General features: G+C 41.5%; 1 protein-coding gene across 1 annotated transcript in view; it reads left to right on the top strand.

Moving 5' to 3' along the window:
- The window catches only part of CUL3 (cullin 3), a 105,556-nt gene extending 91,012 nt beyond the window's left edge, over positions 1-14,544 (top strand). The window contains exons 14-16 of the mRNA XM_075937566.1: positions 3,932-4,118; positions 12,168-12,313; positions 13,572-14,544. Of these exons, the coding sequence (XP_075793681.1) occupies positions 3,932-4,118; positions 12,168-12,313; positions 13,572-13,703 (465 nt within the window). The 3' untranslated portion in view covers positions 13,704-14,544. The remainder of the gene's footprint in view (positions 1-3,931; positions 4,119-12,167; positions 12,314-13,571) is intronic.
- Positions 14,545-18,331: the final 3,787 nt, after the last annotated feature.

The following is an 18,331-nucleotide window of genomic DNA, read 5'->3' as shown; positions in this document are numbered from 1 at the left end:
ATAAAATATTTATTCTTGATACATGTTTCATAATCTGAGTTTATCAGTCTCCAAATCAGAAAAATCTGTCTTTTATTGGATTGCTGAATAGTAGTTAGTGTTCAGCACCAGTAAAATACTAATGTTTTGTTCTGTTTGCCTCCTGATGTGCTATGGTGGCATGACTTTTTAGATAGTCAGTGGCATGCATTCACAAAAGCATAAGGTTTCCAGAACATAAACGCATCAGTGACATGTCAGTTCATGTGCAAAACACAAAGTTGATAGACTGACTTGATTTTTCCAGTTGCCTTTGCAACTGCACAACGTTTGCTATTCTTTTTCTGTTTCACACTGGTGCTGATTGGAGGTCAGCCAGGTAGAGATCACTACAGAAGCTAAAATGGCCAGTGAGTTATTGTCTTCTGTAGAAGGTTGACTTAATATTATCTCTACAAACAGTGGGCCACTATTGAGGCCCTGGGGATGCACAGGCATGTTCCTGCCCATTGCTCAAGGCCTGTAAGTATAAAAGGATTGAACAACCAAATCCAGGGAACAGCAGAAGAAAAAATACAGCCAGGATTGCAAGTGTCAGAGATAAAGTAAAGGATCCAGAGAGAATAGGGACACTGAGCAGAGAATCCCAGACAAGTGTACCCATTGTCCTTCAAGGCTAGCTAGGGAGGTCATGGACACCACCCAGAAGACCTCTGCCTGGAGATGTGACTTAGAGGGATCAGAAGTAGGCCACGTAGTCCCTGAGCATGCTCCTGCTTTTTGATGTGATGGATGCCAGATGGACAGTCCTTTCCTGATGTGATGGATGCCATCTTTACCAGTGTCAGGAGGAGGAGAACAAGGCTGTCTTGGTCTATAGGTAGCCAGAGCCTAAAAGTGGGGATAGAGGCCATTGCATTCTCTCACTTACAAGAAATCACTTCAAGTCAATCTATCTTTTGATGGGGTAGAAGATTTTTGCCCCTTCCAAAATAGCCATGAAATTGCTTGATATATGTAAAATCTTATTGGAATAAACTAGGCCTTCTTCTCAGCTTCCAATCATGCAATGCCACACTGTCTCCTTTAACAAGGCTTATTGTCCATACTAGAGATGTTTACATTTAGTCGACTACATGATTAACCGATAAGCCTGAGCTTATCAGTTAATCATGTTGATTTCACGAACTCCTGCTGCTGAAACTGACCAGGGGCTGACTTGGGGATGCCCGGGGCAGAGCAGCTGGGGTGCTGCCAGGTTGGTCCTGTAGCGCCGCCCCTCCACACTGCGGGACCAACCCGGCAGCACCCCAGCTGCTCTGCCCCAGACTTCCCCAAATCAGCCGCTGCTGAAACTGACCAGCGGCTGACACGTGGAAGCTCGGGGCAGAGCAGCTCCAATTGTCCGGCTGTCTGGAGCACTTCTGGGTTCCAGGTGCTGCCGGACTATCAGAAGTGCCAGACCACTGGATGCCGGACAGCTGGAGTTTTACTGTAATTGGCTAGTCAATGGAATTTCCGTTGATTAGTCAATAAGTGGGGGAGCCGCAATGAAGTTAGTTCCTGGCCCTGGGAGCTAACCCTACTGTGGCTCTCCCCTTTAAATGTATTAAAAGCCATCAGACTCTTAATACATTTAAAAAGCAGAGGTGCAGTGTCTGAAACTGGATGCCTGCCAGGAATCAGCTGATTCCTTCCTGGCTCATGCCTGTTCCCCGCCACCACTCTGCCGCCCCTGCCCCCTCATGGAGACAGTGCTTGGGGGAACCGGCTTTTAAGCCGGCTGCCCCCAGCACCAGCTCTTGCTCCCCCCTGGAAAAGTGACTAGTCAAGGGATTCGTTGACTATCCGATAATCTTATGCTTATCGGATAGTCAACTAGTTGCTTACATCCCTAGTGCCTAATGACCCTATCAGGGTTTGGACTGGATGCAGAGAGAGCTCCTGGCTCTTAGTCAGTGTTGTGTACAATCAGCACACGCACCACTTCATGTGCCCTTGCTTTACCTGCATGTTACTGTAGTAATACCAGTAAGAAGAAAAACTATGCAGATGGAAACCAGTGGAATCTGGCAATCCTGAACATGGGCAACAGTAAACAAATTGTGTTGTGTGTGGCCCATGAGAAGCCAAAGGGCTGCATGCATCCCATGGGCTGCAGGTTGCCCACCACTGCTAATAAGATCAGTACTGCAAAGGACGCAGAAGGACATTATAGCACCTAAGAAGTTAAACTACCCTCTGTGCTCCTCCTAAGTAGAGGCACCAACAAAGATGTCTTTGCAAAAGAGAAAGGAGTTTTGTCTAATCAGGCTTCTATTCCCAGTTCTGTCACCATTTTGGATAAGCAGTAACTAAGGCAAATACTTTATCTTCTGTATCAAAGACAGCAGCTCAGGGCAGCAGGCAGGAGAGCAGGTCTGTGTGGGGAGCTCTCACAGACGGACTCCTGCTTGCCACCATGAGCTTGCTGCCTGTGGTACAGAGACATCTGTGTGAGGTGGCAGGTACTCTCTGGGAGTGAGGTCGGAAGCACATTGCCAGCCCCGCCCCCGGGGGCATCAAATAACCGTCTAGCTGCTAAGTATTGTTGCGGTTACACATTTACTAAAATAAACTATTTCTAACATCGCTGTGTGAGTATTGGCAGGTGTAATGTGAAAATGTTTAGCAAACACAATCATAAAGCACACTGCAGTAGTTCAAAACTTCAGTATTCATGAGAGAGCTGTGCTGGCTCACTAGAAAATGAGAAGTGATGCCTCAGCTTCTTAATGACTCTCAGTAGAACTCTGAGGAACGCTGACTTTCTAAAAGAGGATCCAACTACGATTACATTTTTTTATGAAGAAGATGGCAAAAAATATCATAGCTTATGTTTCAGAAGTGACTCCAGGAGACATGAAAACTACAGAAGCACTTGATAGAAATTTCAGAGGGACAGATATGCTGATAATGCTGGTTTAGAAGACTGTGCAGAGAACTGCTGGGGTATATTTCTGTAGGAATTTTATGCTTTGTATGGGTTCTAACAGTGTTTGCACTTCTAATGTTTTAGTAGTCATCTTTCAAAAGTCTTCTGTTGTACTTGAGTTGATGTGAACAGTCTCAGCTGTCTGAGTTTTTAGGTGAAAACAAATAATCTGAAGCAGCTGTATAAATTAATAGGCGTATACTCTGCAGAAGGGTGCAAAAACGTGTGTGTGTGTGTGTGTGTAAAAGTGATGTCAGCATGAGACACTTATTTCTTCTAAGACTGTCAGCCTTTCATGTACTGTCTTTCCCAGTTAGATAAGGTACTTCTGATAGCTATTTGTCAGAAATTTCCTTGATTACTTTGTATACTTTTCATTGAATTGATGTTGAAAGTAACCTGAGTGTTCCTTAAAGCAGCATTGGAGACAATGGAAATAAACCCTTTCAGCTTTCTCAGGAGATAAATTGAGTGTTAACTGTTAATTATTTATTTTGTTCCTTTTATCTCACTTGCAATTGATTACTTTAAATTATACTTTAAGAAATCCGCTTTCTTTATAGTAGCCATGATCATCAGAGGCCTTTTTGCATAGTACTTATTACACTATCACAAAATGAATTCTAACTTTTCAAGCATCTAAAGCAGGGTTTCCCAACCTATGGGTTGGTACCCAAATATGGGTTACCGTAACATTTCAAAAGGGTCACCAGGTGTCTCCCTAAGTGGCTCTTAAGGAGCCATTCACACATTTTTTGAATTGCCTGAGTCACCAAGTCTTCCTGAATTGTCAAAATGGGTCCCCATCAGGAAAAGGTTGGGAACCGCTGATTTAAAAAATCTAAATATCAGAAGTTAGTTTTGAAACAAGGATTATCTTTTTGAGCAATCAATACAAGGTGTATTTTCTCCCAAAATAAATTACCTAACATAGTCTGACGTTAATTATGAACTATTCATGTCATGATTTTTCATCAGGAAATTCAACAAGAAACTGATATCCCCGAAAGAGAGCTTGTTAGAGCCCTACAATCCCTCGCATGTGGTAAACCAACACAAAGAGTTCTCACAAAAGAGCCTAAATCAAAAGAAATAGAAAATGGCCATATATTTACGGTGAATGACCAGTTCACATCCAAACTGCACAGAGTCAAGATTCAAACGGGTAAGTCTGTTTTTATATTGAGCACTCATGTAGTCCAAACATAGTTTAAATTGTACAATGTTGGTATCTACATTTTTTCCCTAACACAGAATCAAGTTCTTTAGAACATCTATGATTTTGATTGCTTTTCTCCCTTGGAAGAGATTTCAGACAGTTCACTAGCTGTGCCTGTATCTCAGTTCACACACTCTACCACCACATTCTGAGGCTACTAGGCCACATGGCCTCCTGTATTTGTGACCCAGCTTGTCAAGATGTTCATGCACAAGCTTCATGGATGGCTAAAATCAGTCTGTTGACCAAAGAGACATTCCTTAAACAAGTTGGTCTATGTTCCTCCTTCTGTCTCAATGTCTTTAGAATGGTGGATAGATATAAAAAAAAAAATGTATGTGCGGGAGGTACTCTTGTCCCCTTCCATCCAAGAATGTCATCAATATGTCTGATAGGCAGCAACCTATGTGAGTGCCCCATCCTAAGCATTATGAACAGAAGACCAATCAACCCTTCATGTTTATATCCTCAAATTTTGGCCAGTTCACAAGGCTTGTTACGTTTTTCTCCCTTTTGTCAAGATTGCGTAGGTCCAGATACTGACAAACAATACAACCATTATGTACTACCCAAACAGATGAAGGGGTACATGGTCTAGTACAGTAAAACTCTGATGGTCCGGTATCTGACGGTCCGGCACTCCTGATGGTTCGGCACCATCAGGAACCCGGAAGTGCTCCGGGCAGCCGGACCATTGGAGCTGCTCTGCCCCCAGCTTCCCCGATTCAGCCGCTGCTAAAACTGACCAGCGCTGAATCCGGGAAGCAGGGGGCAGAACAGCTGGAGTGCTGCCGGGTAGGTCCAGTAGCACTGCCCCTCGGGGTTGCGGGACCAACCCAGCAGCACCCCAGCTGTCCCGGATTCAGCCGCTGCTGAAATTGACCAGCGGCTGACTCCAGGAAGCCCGAGACAGAGCTGCTCTGCCCCAGCTTCCTGGAATCAGCCGCTGGTCAATTTCAGCAGCAGCTGACTTGGGTACACCTGGGACAGAGCAGCTGTGGTGCTGCTGGGTTGGTCCCCGCAGCGCCGAGGTTTGGCGCTACCAGACCAACCCAGCAGCGCCCCAGCTGCTCTGTCCCAGGCATCCCGATTCAGCCGCTGCTGAAAATGACCAGGGCTGACTCCAGGAAGCCCGAGGCAGAGCAGCTCTGCCTCTGGCTTTCTGGAGTCAGCCGCTGATCAGTATCAGCAGCAGCTGACTTGGGGACACCTGGGACAGAGCAGCTGGGGTGCTGCTGGGTTGGTCCAGTAGTGCCGCTCCTCGGTGCTGTGGGACCAACCCAGCAGCCTTCCAGCTGCTCTGCCCCAGGCATCCTGATTCAGCCGCTGCTGAAACTGACCAGGGCTGACTCCAGAAAGCCCGGGGCAGAGCAGCTCTGTCTCGGGCTTTCTGGAATCAGCCGCTGATCAGTATCAGCAGCGGCTGACTTGGGGACACCTGGGACAGAGCAGCTGGGGTGCTGCTGGGTTGGTCCAGTAGCGCCGAGGAGCGGCGCTGCGGGACCAACCTGTCAGCACCACAACTGCTCTGCCTCAGGCGTCCCCAAGAGCAGCTGGGGTGCTTACGGGTTGGTCTCGCGGCGCCAAAGGTCGGCACTACCGGACCAACCCAGCAGCACCCCAGCTGCTCTGCTGCAGGTGCCCCCGATTCAGCCGCTGCTGAAACTGACCAGCAGCGGGCGGCTGAATCGGGGACTCCTGGGGCAGAGCCGGACTATCAGAAGGGAGGGCTATGAGGGAGTCTGGGGTAGCATCTCCCCACCCCACCCCAGACCCCTCATAGCCCCCCCTTCTGATAGTCCGGCATATCTGTTAATCCGGCACCCCCTGGGTCCTAAAGGTGCCGGATTATCGGAAGTTTACTGTACCATTAAAAGCGCATTACTCCTTTTACTTCCTGTTTACTGCTAAGCTCCCAATACCTTTTTGCCAATCATCTCTGGATCTTCCCAAAATCTTGACTAGTTGCTAAAAAGCATTTTTTCTGGGTTAGGCTATATACAGCCAGTCAGCCAATTTCAACAAAAGAAATGCCATCAGTTCTGTTCTTGAGTAGGTCACAGTCTTGGCTCATTAACCAACATGAATGAAGAGCAGAGTCTCACATTTGCGTTCCTCCTCCCTCCTTTCATCACATACATGAGCCCCAAAATGCAGCAAGACCATACCAAAATAATTCTAGTTCCAGTATGGAACTATGAAGACTATGCTCCTTGGATTTTCGAAACAGAGCTCTTAACTCCATATGCAGCTTCTTGCTATGAATCTGGTTTTCCCCACAACCAGGCTGTCGGTGGAAAACTTCATGTCAGAAGTCTGGGCAGTGCCTGGTGGGGCTGTGGTGCAGCTGCTAGGATTCCCCTGGACAGCATCCAGACTTCTAGCTGGAGCACCACCTCAGGTGACAGTTTGGCTTTCTTCTCACTATTATGACACACACAAATAACAGCCAGCAGCTGATATTAGTAATGCATACCTAATTTCCCTAACTATACTGGTATAAGCCCTACACCTCTCCTGGATTTGGAGTTGCTATGTCCTTTGTGACAAAGCTCCTACTCAGTCTTGGTGGGAGGTCCTGCGCTTTCAGATGTTTGCTTGCCTCAAGCTCTCACAGCAGCCCTTAATTTAGGTACCGCACCTAGGGCATCAGCTTGCTGTTTGTTTAACTACTCTCATCATTGGCCAGCATAACGGGGAAAACAAATTCCACAGTCTTGGTGGATCCCCCAAAAATCCAGGTCTGGGTAAACCCCTTTTTTTTCCCCAGCCACTCTTTTCCCTGAAGGGAAATGGGAAGGTAGGTGTTATGGGGAAACCAGGGCTCACCCTCTATACTCTGGGTTCCAGCCCAGGGCCCTGTAATAGCAGGTGCCTATTAGAGTCTCCAACACCTGCTGTAAGACAGCTACAAAACCGGTGGGCTACTTCCCCAGCACCTTCCGTCTCTCAGGCTCTTCCTCCTAGTATCTGCTGGTACTTGTTCCTCCTAAACCTCCTGTAGCACTCCCTCCATCCTCTCGTCTCTTCATGTGCTAACTAACTTTCAGAGAAGCTCTTTTTATAATCAGTCTCAACTGGTTCTTTAATTGGCCCCGGGTGTTCCGAGTAGCCTTGGCTCACCTGACTGCAAACCCACTTAAGTAGCTCCAGGTGCTTAATTTCCCTGGTTGATACTCGGTATCCCTTGTCAGTTTACCCTGGGAACAGATATTAGCTCAGTCTGAGGCTAATATATTTGCCTTCCATTACTTTTTTGTATCCTCCTGGCCTGACTCCACCATGCCATGTAATACTTACTTCGGGCCATTACAACATTTTCTGATCCTTCCTTTCCTTCCTCATTGAGTAATGTGCCTACCCTATTGTTGGCCTTTGCCTTCTTCTTGCTTCTGATGTGTTTTTAAAATGTTTTCTTGTTAGCCTATATGTTGCTAGTGAGTTTAATCTTTTTTTGTATGTCTGTCTTGGCCTTTCTAATTTTGTCCCTACATTCTTGGTTGATTTTTAATACTTATTCTTCATAATTTGACTTGGTTTCCACGTTTTTAGGACTAGTTTTTGAGTTTCAGGTAGTTGAAGGTCTCTTGGATAAACTAGGGAAGTCTCTTACCATACTTACTATCTCTCTTGCACACTGAGATAGCTTGTCCTTGTGTCTTTAATAATGTCTCTTTAATAAAACTGTCTACTCTCCTGAACTTTTTTTTCTCCCCTTAGACCTGCTTCCCACAGCATCTTACCTACCAGTTCTCTGAGTTTGTAACGTCTGTCTGCTTGAATTATATCATCTTTATTCTGCTCTTTTCCCTTATACCATTCCCAGGACCCAGTACCATGTACTTCACAGGCTTTTTTTGAAGGACAGATCTGTGACAGGGTGCGGTCACAGAAAACCCCTTGGGGGTGCCTCGTCTTCCTGCTCTCTGGGGCTTCACCGCTCAGTTCTGCCGGGCCAGCTCCCTGGTCTCCCCCAGCCAAGGCACCAAACTGAATTCACTCTCCTCCCTCCATCTCTCCCCTCCCCCGAGAAGCAGAACCGATACTGAATCTCTTTGGGGCCAAGGAAAATGCAGTTTTGGGCCTAGCTTTCTGGGATACCACTCCCCAAATAGGATCAGAACTCCAAATGAATTCTATAGGTAAGCCCCCTTCAAGAGTGAAAGGAGGAATGTACAAACCGATTGCTCCCCCAGGTAGTAATTTACATTGGGCTTGATAGAAAATAGAAGTTATTTTATTGTATTAAGTACAAGTAGTAGCGTTTAAGTGGTTAAGGGAGAACAAGGTGAGCAGATTACAAACTCAAAATAACAGAAAACGCTTAGCTAACTCTAACACTGAAACCTCAGTACACAAACTTATTAGAGACTCATCCTAAAACTGTTTCTTTTCCAGCTAAGCCTTCCAACTCAAGTGTTCTTTACTCGGGGTCTTTGGTTCCTTCCCTCGGGTGCACCAGCCAAAGACAAAACACTCTTACTTTCCTATTGTTTTTTAAAGATTCCTTTCTTGCAAGGGAAGTCACATCACCAGTCCCTACCAACCACTGCTAAGACTTAAGGACAAAGGGCTATTTGCATATAATTGCCTGGACATTGAGCCCTCCCAGCAGTGAAATCACCTTTGATGGTTTTTCTGATGGCACGTTTAAAATAATAAATCATTTCATATTCCATATATCTAACTTTACACGCAAGAACCATACATGCACCAAAATAAGATAAACAGATGCAGAGGATTATGACATGAAGATTGATAGGTTACATGAGATAATTTGCCCAAAGCATCTTTGAGTTATGTATATTCGTGTCTCTATAAGACTATTTCATAAAGCATGGGGGTGAGCTGTGTCTATATCCATGCTGGATGTTTGTGGAGTTGCCACTCTGCCCTCAGTACATATCTTCACTCATCATTATGCTATGGCAGGGGTTGCCAGTCTTTTCAAACCAAAGAGTCAAACTACATCAAAATTCAAACATGTGGTCAACAAAAGAGCCATGTAAGAATGTCCATTTACATGACTGAAAGTATACAACTTAATATTACTAATAATTGACATAATGATTGATTGTAGCATAAATGAAACATACTTTATTTAATGGAACTTCTGCTGCTACCTCTTTTCACACATTTCTTTGAAGTTTACATTATAACTGGTCAAATCCAGCTTCATGCACATATTCAGGCTGTCTTCTGTCAGTCTTGAGTGCAAATTACCTTTGATGTGATTCAAATGAAAGAAGGCCTGCTCTCACACCTAGGTGGAACCAAACATTAAAAATAAGGTCAGGCTGATATTCTGTTGGTGGCATATGCAGCAGGTGTTGTATGAAACAGGAAGTTCTTTCCAAGTTTGCAGAATCAGATTATCATCATGCTCCAATTTCTCCATGTCAGCCCATTTGTGCAGTTTTGCCAATTCTGCACATTGTCAAGCAAGGCATTCTAAATCAGAATTCAGCTTGATGAATTTTTCCACCCAGATATCCGACTCCTGGAAATCTATTTCCATTTCCAAATCACTGACTGAGATGTCTGGAACGACTGTCAAGTCCAGTTCTTCAACAGACGATTTATGTGGACAAATCATAAACTTAAACCTCTCTCTGATACGAATCACAAAATGTTCGTAATCTTTCAAAATGTGTCAGTCTGCCCATCTCAGTATCTTAGATTAAGAAAATCAATTTTGACTCCAATCCATACACTGCCTGCTGCAGAGTCAGGAATGTATTTCCTTGCCCTTGTAGCTTAAAGTTCAACTCATTCAAATGACTGGTAATGTTGACGAGATAATAAAACTTTGAGCAGCCGGTCAATCTGAAAGCGCTGTGTGTTTGACACCCTTCATATTCAAAAATGATTTAATCTCATTAATGCTGAGGCAAAACAAGAGAAAACTTTGCCACAAGATAGCCAGTGAACATCATGCATTAGTAGATTGAGGTTTTTAGAATCTACTTCCTCGAGCAGTGACTGAAATTGACGGTGGTTAAGGGCTTGGGCATGAATCCAATTGACAATGTGAACAACCAGTCCCATTACATTTCCGAGTTCAGTTTCACAAGATTGTGCACAAAGTGCCTCCTGACACACAGTGAAAGTTCAAAAGTGGGCGATTCAACTGTTCTGACAAATAAGGAATCCCCTGTGTTGGCTGACCATGCTAGCTGCGCTGTTCGTACACATAGACACAAGATTATCCAATGGTATTTTTTTCTTATTTAAGTTACAAAGTTCATCCCAGTTTTAAGGATCTTTATCCCTTGTTTTATTTTTCATGATAATAGCTCAGTCATTTCTTCATGCACAGCATTTCCACAAATATATTGTCCCAGAATACTCAACTGATTAACGTCACGTGTGCTGGATGTCTTGTCTAAAACAAACTAAAAATAAGTAGCTGTACTCAAATTTTGCATTTGTTCCTTGTTGATTTGATGGGCCCTTTTCACAGCTCTGTCGCCAACTGTTTTTGCTGATAATGCCATGTCTTGAATTTTCTGTAAGATTTTGTTCTTTATTGTGAAACTCGTTAAATAATTCATGACCCGTTTTTAGCATGCATCTCTTCATATAATTCTGTCAGTGAAAGACTTCCCCTCTTGAATAATGCTGTCTGAGCCTGCAAAACTTGCAGAGTTTAAAATCCCACCTTTTTTTGACCACGCCAACAGACTGTTTTGCCCAATGTTTATTTTTCACTGCAGGAACTCTCAGGCTTTTTTTGTGCATCACCCTCAGGGTATTTTGTAGGAAATTATGCAAGTTTTGTCATGAAATTCAGGGTTTTTTTGTTTGAGAACAGTCTCATTCTACAAATGAGACAGTGTGGAGATCCAGAGCTATCCAAAAAATGTATACAAGTCTATCCACTCATTTTGAAAACTTTGGTACTCATAATCTCTCTTTCTCTTGCCATTTTACTGCTTGCGGGTTACAGAGTTTGCCATCATGTATGATGATGGAAAGATTTCTTGACCAATCAAATAAAGAGAATATGCATGGCCCCCAATGAGTGGAGAGGATGGATGGTTGTTAAAATGAACAGTTAAAGGTGAAATGGACCAAAAAAAAATCATCTTGACTTGAGTAATACACGTTTTTAAAATTTTGTATTTTTCATTTTAATTTAAAAAGTTGTGTGTATTTTGGGAATGACAAAAGAGTCATATTTGGTTCCATACTGAGCCATATTTGGCTCTAAAGCCATAGGTTGCAGACCCTTGTGCTATGGTGACTGCTTTGAGATTGGATGCAAATTTTGGTAAGGCTGTATTGTAGTCACTATTAACAGGGCTCACCAAGCAGCGGTGATCCCCGCTCACCAGCTGCGTGGTTCTGAAAGTAGGGATAGAAATAAGAAATTGGTGATGGTAGAAAATACACAAAATCAAAGGAAGGAAAGAAAGAAGAAAAGTGACTATGTTGATTAGTATTTTTCTTTTGGAAAGTAAACTTGTAAATACAATTCTATACCTTCCTTGACTATACTACATTCCCCACAGTAATTGAAACATCACCTTAATTAAAACAGTCTCCAAATTAAATACAAGCCAACTACAGTCACTGACTTTTTTCTTTGATACTAACTCAAATTATGTGCAGCTTAATAAAAAAAAAACCCATATGTAACCCATAGCTCCAAAGGTTTTAGCAACATCTGTAGTTTTAAAGAAAAGAATCTTCAATTTGACAGTAGCCAAAAAAGTTTTGCAAACAAACTTTAGCACAGTTTGAAAAGCAGAGAAGTTTACTACATTAAATTTTAAACAGTAAATAGCAACTGACAAAATAGTAACACATTCCTACACATGCATTGATTGCTGTGTTTCTTCATGTGGCCACGTTTAATTAAACAACACACTTGAAAATGTCACAAACTAGGAAAATTAATTCCACTGTGGGTTAAGCTAAATTTTGTGCATGTTAATCTAATAGAAAGTAATTATTTTGAATTTGCTTAAAATATTTCATCTTCTCTTTTAGTTGCTGCCAAACAAGGGGAATCAGACCCAGAAAGAAAAGAAACAAGGCAGAAAGTAGATGACGACAGAAAACATGAGATAGAAGCTGCTATAGTGCGGATAATGAAATCTAGAAAGAAGATGCAGCACAACGTGCTAGTAGCAGAGGTAATATCACATATAGTGTTGACATGGTTAAGAGGATAAGAAGAGGGCACATCTTAGATTTTTGTCAATTCTTACTCTTCTGTTAATATAACATAATTACAAGCCGTTATCCCCTGTTATATTTTTAAACTGATTCTAGAGAGATTTTATATTTTAGCTCATACCTCTAGAACCATAGTTTAATTTAATTGTTGATTCCTATTTTGTCAACCAGTTGATTACTGTCTTTTGTTATAAAACACTGTACTATAAGTTGACTAAAAAATTGATATCCAGTATTTAACTTGTAAATTGCTAAACAAGGTCTGATGGGCTGCCAAAAAGAGTGAGTTTCAAAGAGCAAACCTTTGGTAGGGAGAGTCTTGTCATGACACAGTAAAACTCCAATAGTCTGGCACCCAATTCTCCGGCACTCCTGATAGTCCGGTATCAAAATGGCAAGTGCTCCTGACGGAACCGGTACGGAACCCGGAACTGCTCAGGTCAGCCGCTCTCACGTGGGTTACAGCAGGGAGCAGAAGTGTTTGGCTCCAGAGAAGGGGAAAGGGAGGGGGATTGGGTTATTCATGACGTCCCAGCCAGCTGATTCGGGGGGGGGGGAGGAGAGCTGAGAGATTGGGTTGGGAGTATGCAGTACCTCCTGACACAGTGGCACATCCGATAATCCAGCACCACAAAGGTGCCAGATTATTGGAAGTCTACTGTAGTTACTTGCTGTCTCTGCAGCCTTCAAATTTAGTATCTTCCAGCAGCTTCTAACTGCTGTGATGTGTGTAGGTAGAGAGGCTTTGTGATGAACAGAGTTGCACCAAGAAGTTAGAGAGCTGATGAGGAGGAAACTTTAGCACAGAGTTCATGCTTGTTATTATTGTGGCCATAAATTGATTGGCTGTTGGTGTGAGGAAGGATGTTCATGCCATATGTGTAACTGTTTAATTGCCTGCCCTTGTGTATTAATAGGTTTTTGTCTTTCTCTAAAATATCAGCTATTGAAAATAATGGAGGTAGAATATTGGAGGTGATGGACCAATGATACAGAACAATCAAATTTATTTTGATATGTATCAATCTAATTTCTATTATGAACTAAATTTTTATCAGTTAGTATCTGAAATTTGCAGATGACCTTGTAAACTTTCAAGGGTTTAGCAAACCTGTTTTAATGAATGTTTTTGATTATTTTAGTATACATTTGTGTGGTGCAGCTGAAAACATTAGCATCTGCAATATAGCATTCATTCTTGTTTTTATGTTATAGGTAACTCAGCAGCTGAAAGCCCGATTCTTACCAAGTCCAGTTGTTATTAAAAAACGTATTGAAGGACTTATTGAGAGAGAATATTTGGCACGAACACCTGAGGATCGCAAAGTATACACTTACGTAGCATAAAATGCGTTCAGCAAATTTGATTTATTCTTGGACTATACTCTTCGCATGAACTGGGAAGTTCTTTTAAATCATTAATATTAAAGACGACCATCTCTTCTATTAAATTACAATACATGTTCTAGACAATGCAGATCAAGCCTTTACTCTTTTTGAGAGTTTTCAACATCAGTTGATTGAGCGTCAGGCTTTTCAACGTTATCCCTGTAGAGATCATTCTTATAATTCCTCGGGAAAATGTGAACGTGCTGCGTTTGTTTTCAAAACTGTATGAAAACAGAAAAAAATAAAAACAAATTTAGAAAATACAGCTCATTAAAAATAAAATTGTTGGAATTTCATTTCCCCCAAATCTTCAGTGTTGATGTAAATGTGTTTCTGTAGTGTTGCTTAGCACTTTGCGCATTGTATAAGTTGGGTTTAAAAACAACACAACTGGTAATACAGATTTCCCAGTTATATTGCTCTGCTTCAGACATTTCTTTAACGAGCCATGTTTAATTTAAATATTTGGTAAATTTATAAAGACCCAACAATACAATTTTAGCATGCTTCACTCTTCCAGTTGCACTCATTATTGTTCTGGCAATATGATCAGGAACCTCTTTGGGGGGGTCAGTAAAGACCATAATAATTTTGGCTTTCCCTTCTGTAATTTGAGTTCTTCCAAATTAAGTTCTATATTAGGTTTGTTCTGGTTTCTTTATAGGAAAAAGGAAAAGGTTTTAGTGTGTATAAAACTGTATAATATTTTTTGCTGTTGTACTCACTGCTGATAGTGGATTGTACAGGGCGATGTTTTTATTTCACTTAATGTAGACACAATAAATTTAAAATAAATGGATTTAGTGTACATAAGCCACTAATTCAGTTGTTTTAGACCACAGACAGTACAATATGGTGAACCGAATACGGCCCCTTGAAGAAACACACCAAGGCTACACCTTGTTTGTTAATGTCATGACCAAGCAGAAGATTTCCCACGTGGCGTACATATTTCAGGAGATTAAAGTGAAGCCATTGTGCACTATTGTTTTAAAATGCAATCTGAAAATGCAATAAATATTCTTACTTTAATCTTAATGAAATCTTTAGTTCTTACAGCAAAACTTATTTCACATTTTATCACTATGTTTCAAACTGTAGATTTCAAAATTATGATTGATTGGCATCATTTTCTTTTGGATGTGTACTGTACTAAAGATTCTCTTGAAGATATAGTTTTGACTTTACAAATTATGTACTCTGCACAGCTTTTCTGCATTACTATGTTTTTCTCCACTTTTCATGAAATTCCTAGTTTTATTCTCAGTTTTCCTTAAATGTGCTTTTTCATGAGAGATTTAAAAAATGTAATTGGGACAGCCCGCTAATAATGTAGACACCAATTTAGAGTAAACCTGGTTGATTGTCATGAAACATTGGTTAACAACCTGACAAAGGTGTCTGTTCAAATATATGGTAAAGTATAGCAACATAATTTCAGTATAGATAAAGATGCCACATAGCTATTTCCATGGCATTTGGGGCAATGTGTTTTTTTTTCTGCATATGTATGAAGATTGGTTTTACTTTTGTTGCATTTGGCAGCTAAGAAGATATATTTCTATCTCCAACATATTGAATATTTTGTAATTTTTGCAACAATTTTCATTAGACTAGTTCTAAACGATCAGAGTGAAAGAAAACTCTCAGGCTTTGACATTTTCTTCGTGTCTGGCTAACTTCTATTTCAACAATGATACATGGCAAGCAGTCAGGCTTGGAAGGCTTTTGTGGTGTCAGTTATTAAATGCATGTATGTATATGACTAATTTACCTGAAGTAACAAAAGTGTTTATTTTCAGTAATGCTATGGATAGGTAAAAACTTTCCATATTATTTTCTAAATACAGTAACATACTAAATCAGGTGATTTCAGATTTATTTCAGAGTTCCTCTTTGGAATGTTGTGTCCTAACCTATTTAAAATTTTCCCAAAATATGTGCTTTGTCCCGTGTTTTGTAGAACTTACCTTGTACAAATGTCCATGATGGGGTTTCTTTTCAGATACCAGAAAGTCTTTATTTTTTTTAAAAAGGCATTCATGTTGTGGTAAAATATCAAAAGCTCTAGGTCTTCAAATTTTACACTACATATTCTGGGGGGGTGGGGTTTAGAAGAAGGGGGAAATGGAGGAGTAAAATTTGGATTCTATTGGAAGTCCATGGGAATTTCCTCGTTACTTCAGTGAGGACAAGTTAACATTATATGTTCTAGCTCTTGGCTGTCACACATCTAATGTCATGTGTAAACAATTTTGTGTAGTTGTGTAGCTAATGTTTTTGTAAACTACATAAGCATCATGTGCGAAAGAGTAGCTGGTAATTTAAACCTCTGTACGAAACAAGGAATTTCTTTTCCAGTTTAAAATTACTAGAATTTTAAAGAAACGGGGGCACAGTGGGATAATATCTCTTATTTGGACCAAGCTATGTTGGTGGCAGACACAAACCTTCAAACTACACAGAGCTCTTGAAATCTGGGCAGTTCTGTGTAGCTCAAAAGCTTGTCTGTCACCGACTAAGTTGGTTCAATAAACAACTTCACCCATCTGTCTCTCCAGCATCCTGGGACCAACATGGGTGCAACAGCACTGCAACCAGTAGAATTTTAAAGACATTAATGATTTTCAAATTTGCTTGTGTGATCCTTTGAAAAAAATCTCACCCTTAAGCATTAAATATGAGGTAAAGAGGCAGACGATGCCTTAATATATGAAGATAAGCATATTCAAACTGAAGTCAGACGTGGAGAACAAAAGAACAGTTCCCTTTAAAGGTGAGTTTGGTACTGTATTTTTAGAATGTATATATGTGAATTTGAAATGTCTTGTGCAAACTGCAAATGTCCTTACCTGTTTTCACTTCTGATTTTCCTTTCTTGATGAGTTATCCGGTGAGCTTCCTGTTGAAATTTATTTAAATGGTTCATATAAGGTTTACAAAGCAGTCTGTATTGATGGAGACTATGAAACTTACCAGGTATTTTTAAGTACTGCTATGTGTAATTCTTTTTTAAACATTATTTTTCTGTACTGATCTAAGGCAGTGAAGTGAAAAATTAAATGAAAACATAACACTCCTCCCCCCCCCCCCCCCCCCCCCCCCCCCCCCCAACACACATACTTTCCTTGTAAAAACTCAGGGCAGAATTTCAAATTAACGGTGCCTAAAATAAAACTTCCAAATCCATATTTAGGTCTCTAAACAAACATGGCCAGACTTCAAGGTTTGCTGAGCATCTTTTGTTCCCATTCATATATAAACTGTTAATGTATGGTTATGGCTTCATGACTGCAACTCCAGCAACCACCATACACTTTACTTATTGCTTCCCCTTCTCAACCTCAACTAACTCCCTTCCCTTGCCACATCTCCACTCTGTGGTGTTTTTCTTTGTGAGCATCTTTGTAAATGCAAATTTTATACCATAATATCAGCAGAATGGGTTAGTGCAGTGGTCACCAATGTTTTTACCTGATCCTCCCCCCTTTTCCTCTATCCACATCCTATTCCCAAGCACAGGGGGGCACACAGATAAGGCTGGTGTTGCAGCTTAGGGTGGGGCCAGAATCAGAGTCAAGACCAGGAGTGGATCTAGGTGGCACTCCCTCCCGGTCCCCTGTGTGGACTGGTCTGGGCCCCAACTGCACTCACCTCAATATTCCTTTGTGTCCCTTAGTGGGGCATGCTGTACACATGAGACCTCTAGCTCAGTGGTTACAATACCAGGTTGGAAGTTAGGAGGCTTTGGTTTATGATCAGCTTCCCATTTGCTGTGTGCCTTGTATAATCCATCTGTTTAAATCTCCCAGGCTTACAAGAGTATGTGAGGTTAAGCTTAATATTTATAAAGCATATTCAGTGGCTTGGATGGGTACGTGCATAAGTTAAATGGTAATAGTTTTTTCCCTAGACTCTTTCCAGTTAAACAAGTCATTACAGCAATCTTGAACTTTCCTTTTCCTTTGTAAAAGTGAATTAAGTGCTGTGAAACCTGTTCAGACAGCCCAGAAATCTCTCTCAAATCTCTTTCTCACTCACTTCTAACTTATGCTCAGATATTTTGATCAGGAAATCTGCAACTACACGGCACGAGTGTTGTGGACTTGCAGAATAACAGGGATAAGCTAAATGCATTGAAATGCCTTTTATCTATGGATTGAATCAGCTATTGCTATCATTTTCTAGAAGCCGTATATAAAATAGCAGTTTGGGGGAGGTGGATGTTGTACTATGGCATTGTTAATGTTGTTTCCTTTAATTGAATATTTCTTCATTGCCTCTACAGGAGAAACTTGAGTAATTTTACAGCCTTTACTGAGGAAGACTTGCTCAGAGTCTCATTCTGAACTCCAATTTTTGTGCATGGCACGTAAGGACCTTCCACCTTAAGGGTATGTCTACACTACCACCCTAGTTCGAACTGGGGTGGTTAATGTAGTCATTCGAACTTGCAAATGAAGCCCGGGATTTGAATTTCCCGGGCTTCATTTGCATGTTGCCGGGCGCCGCCATTTTTAAATGTCCGCTAGCGCGGACTCCGTGCCTGCGGCTACACACGGCACGAACTAGATAGTGGAACGAGG

Source organism: Pelodiscus sinensis, chromosome 10 (assembly GCF_049634645.1).
Source record: "Pelodiscus sinensis isolate JC-2024 chromosome 10, ASM4963464v1, whole genome shotgun sequence".
Taxonomy (NCBI): Eukaryota; Metazoa; Chordata; order Testudines; family Trionychidae; genus Pelodiscus; species Pelodiscus sinensis.
The sequence above is the reverse complement of the archived record's forward strand: the minus strand, read 5'-3'. Positions and strand labels throughout refer to the sequence as shown.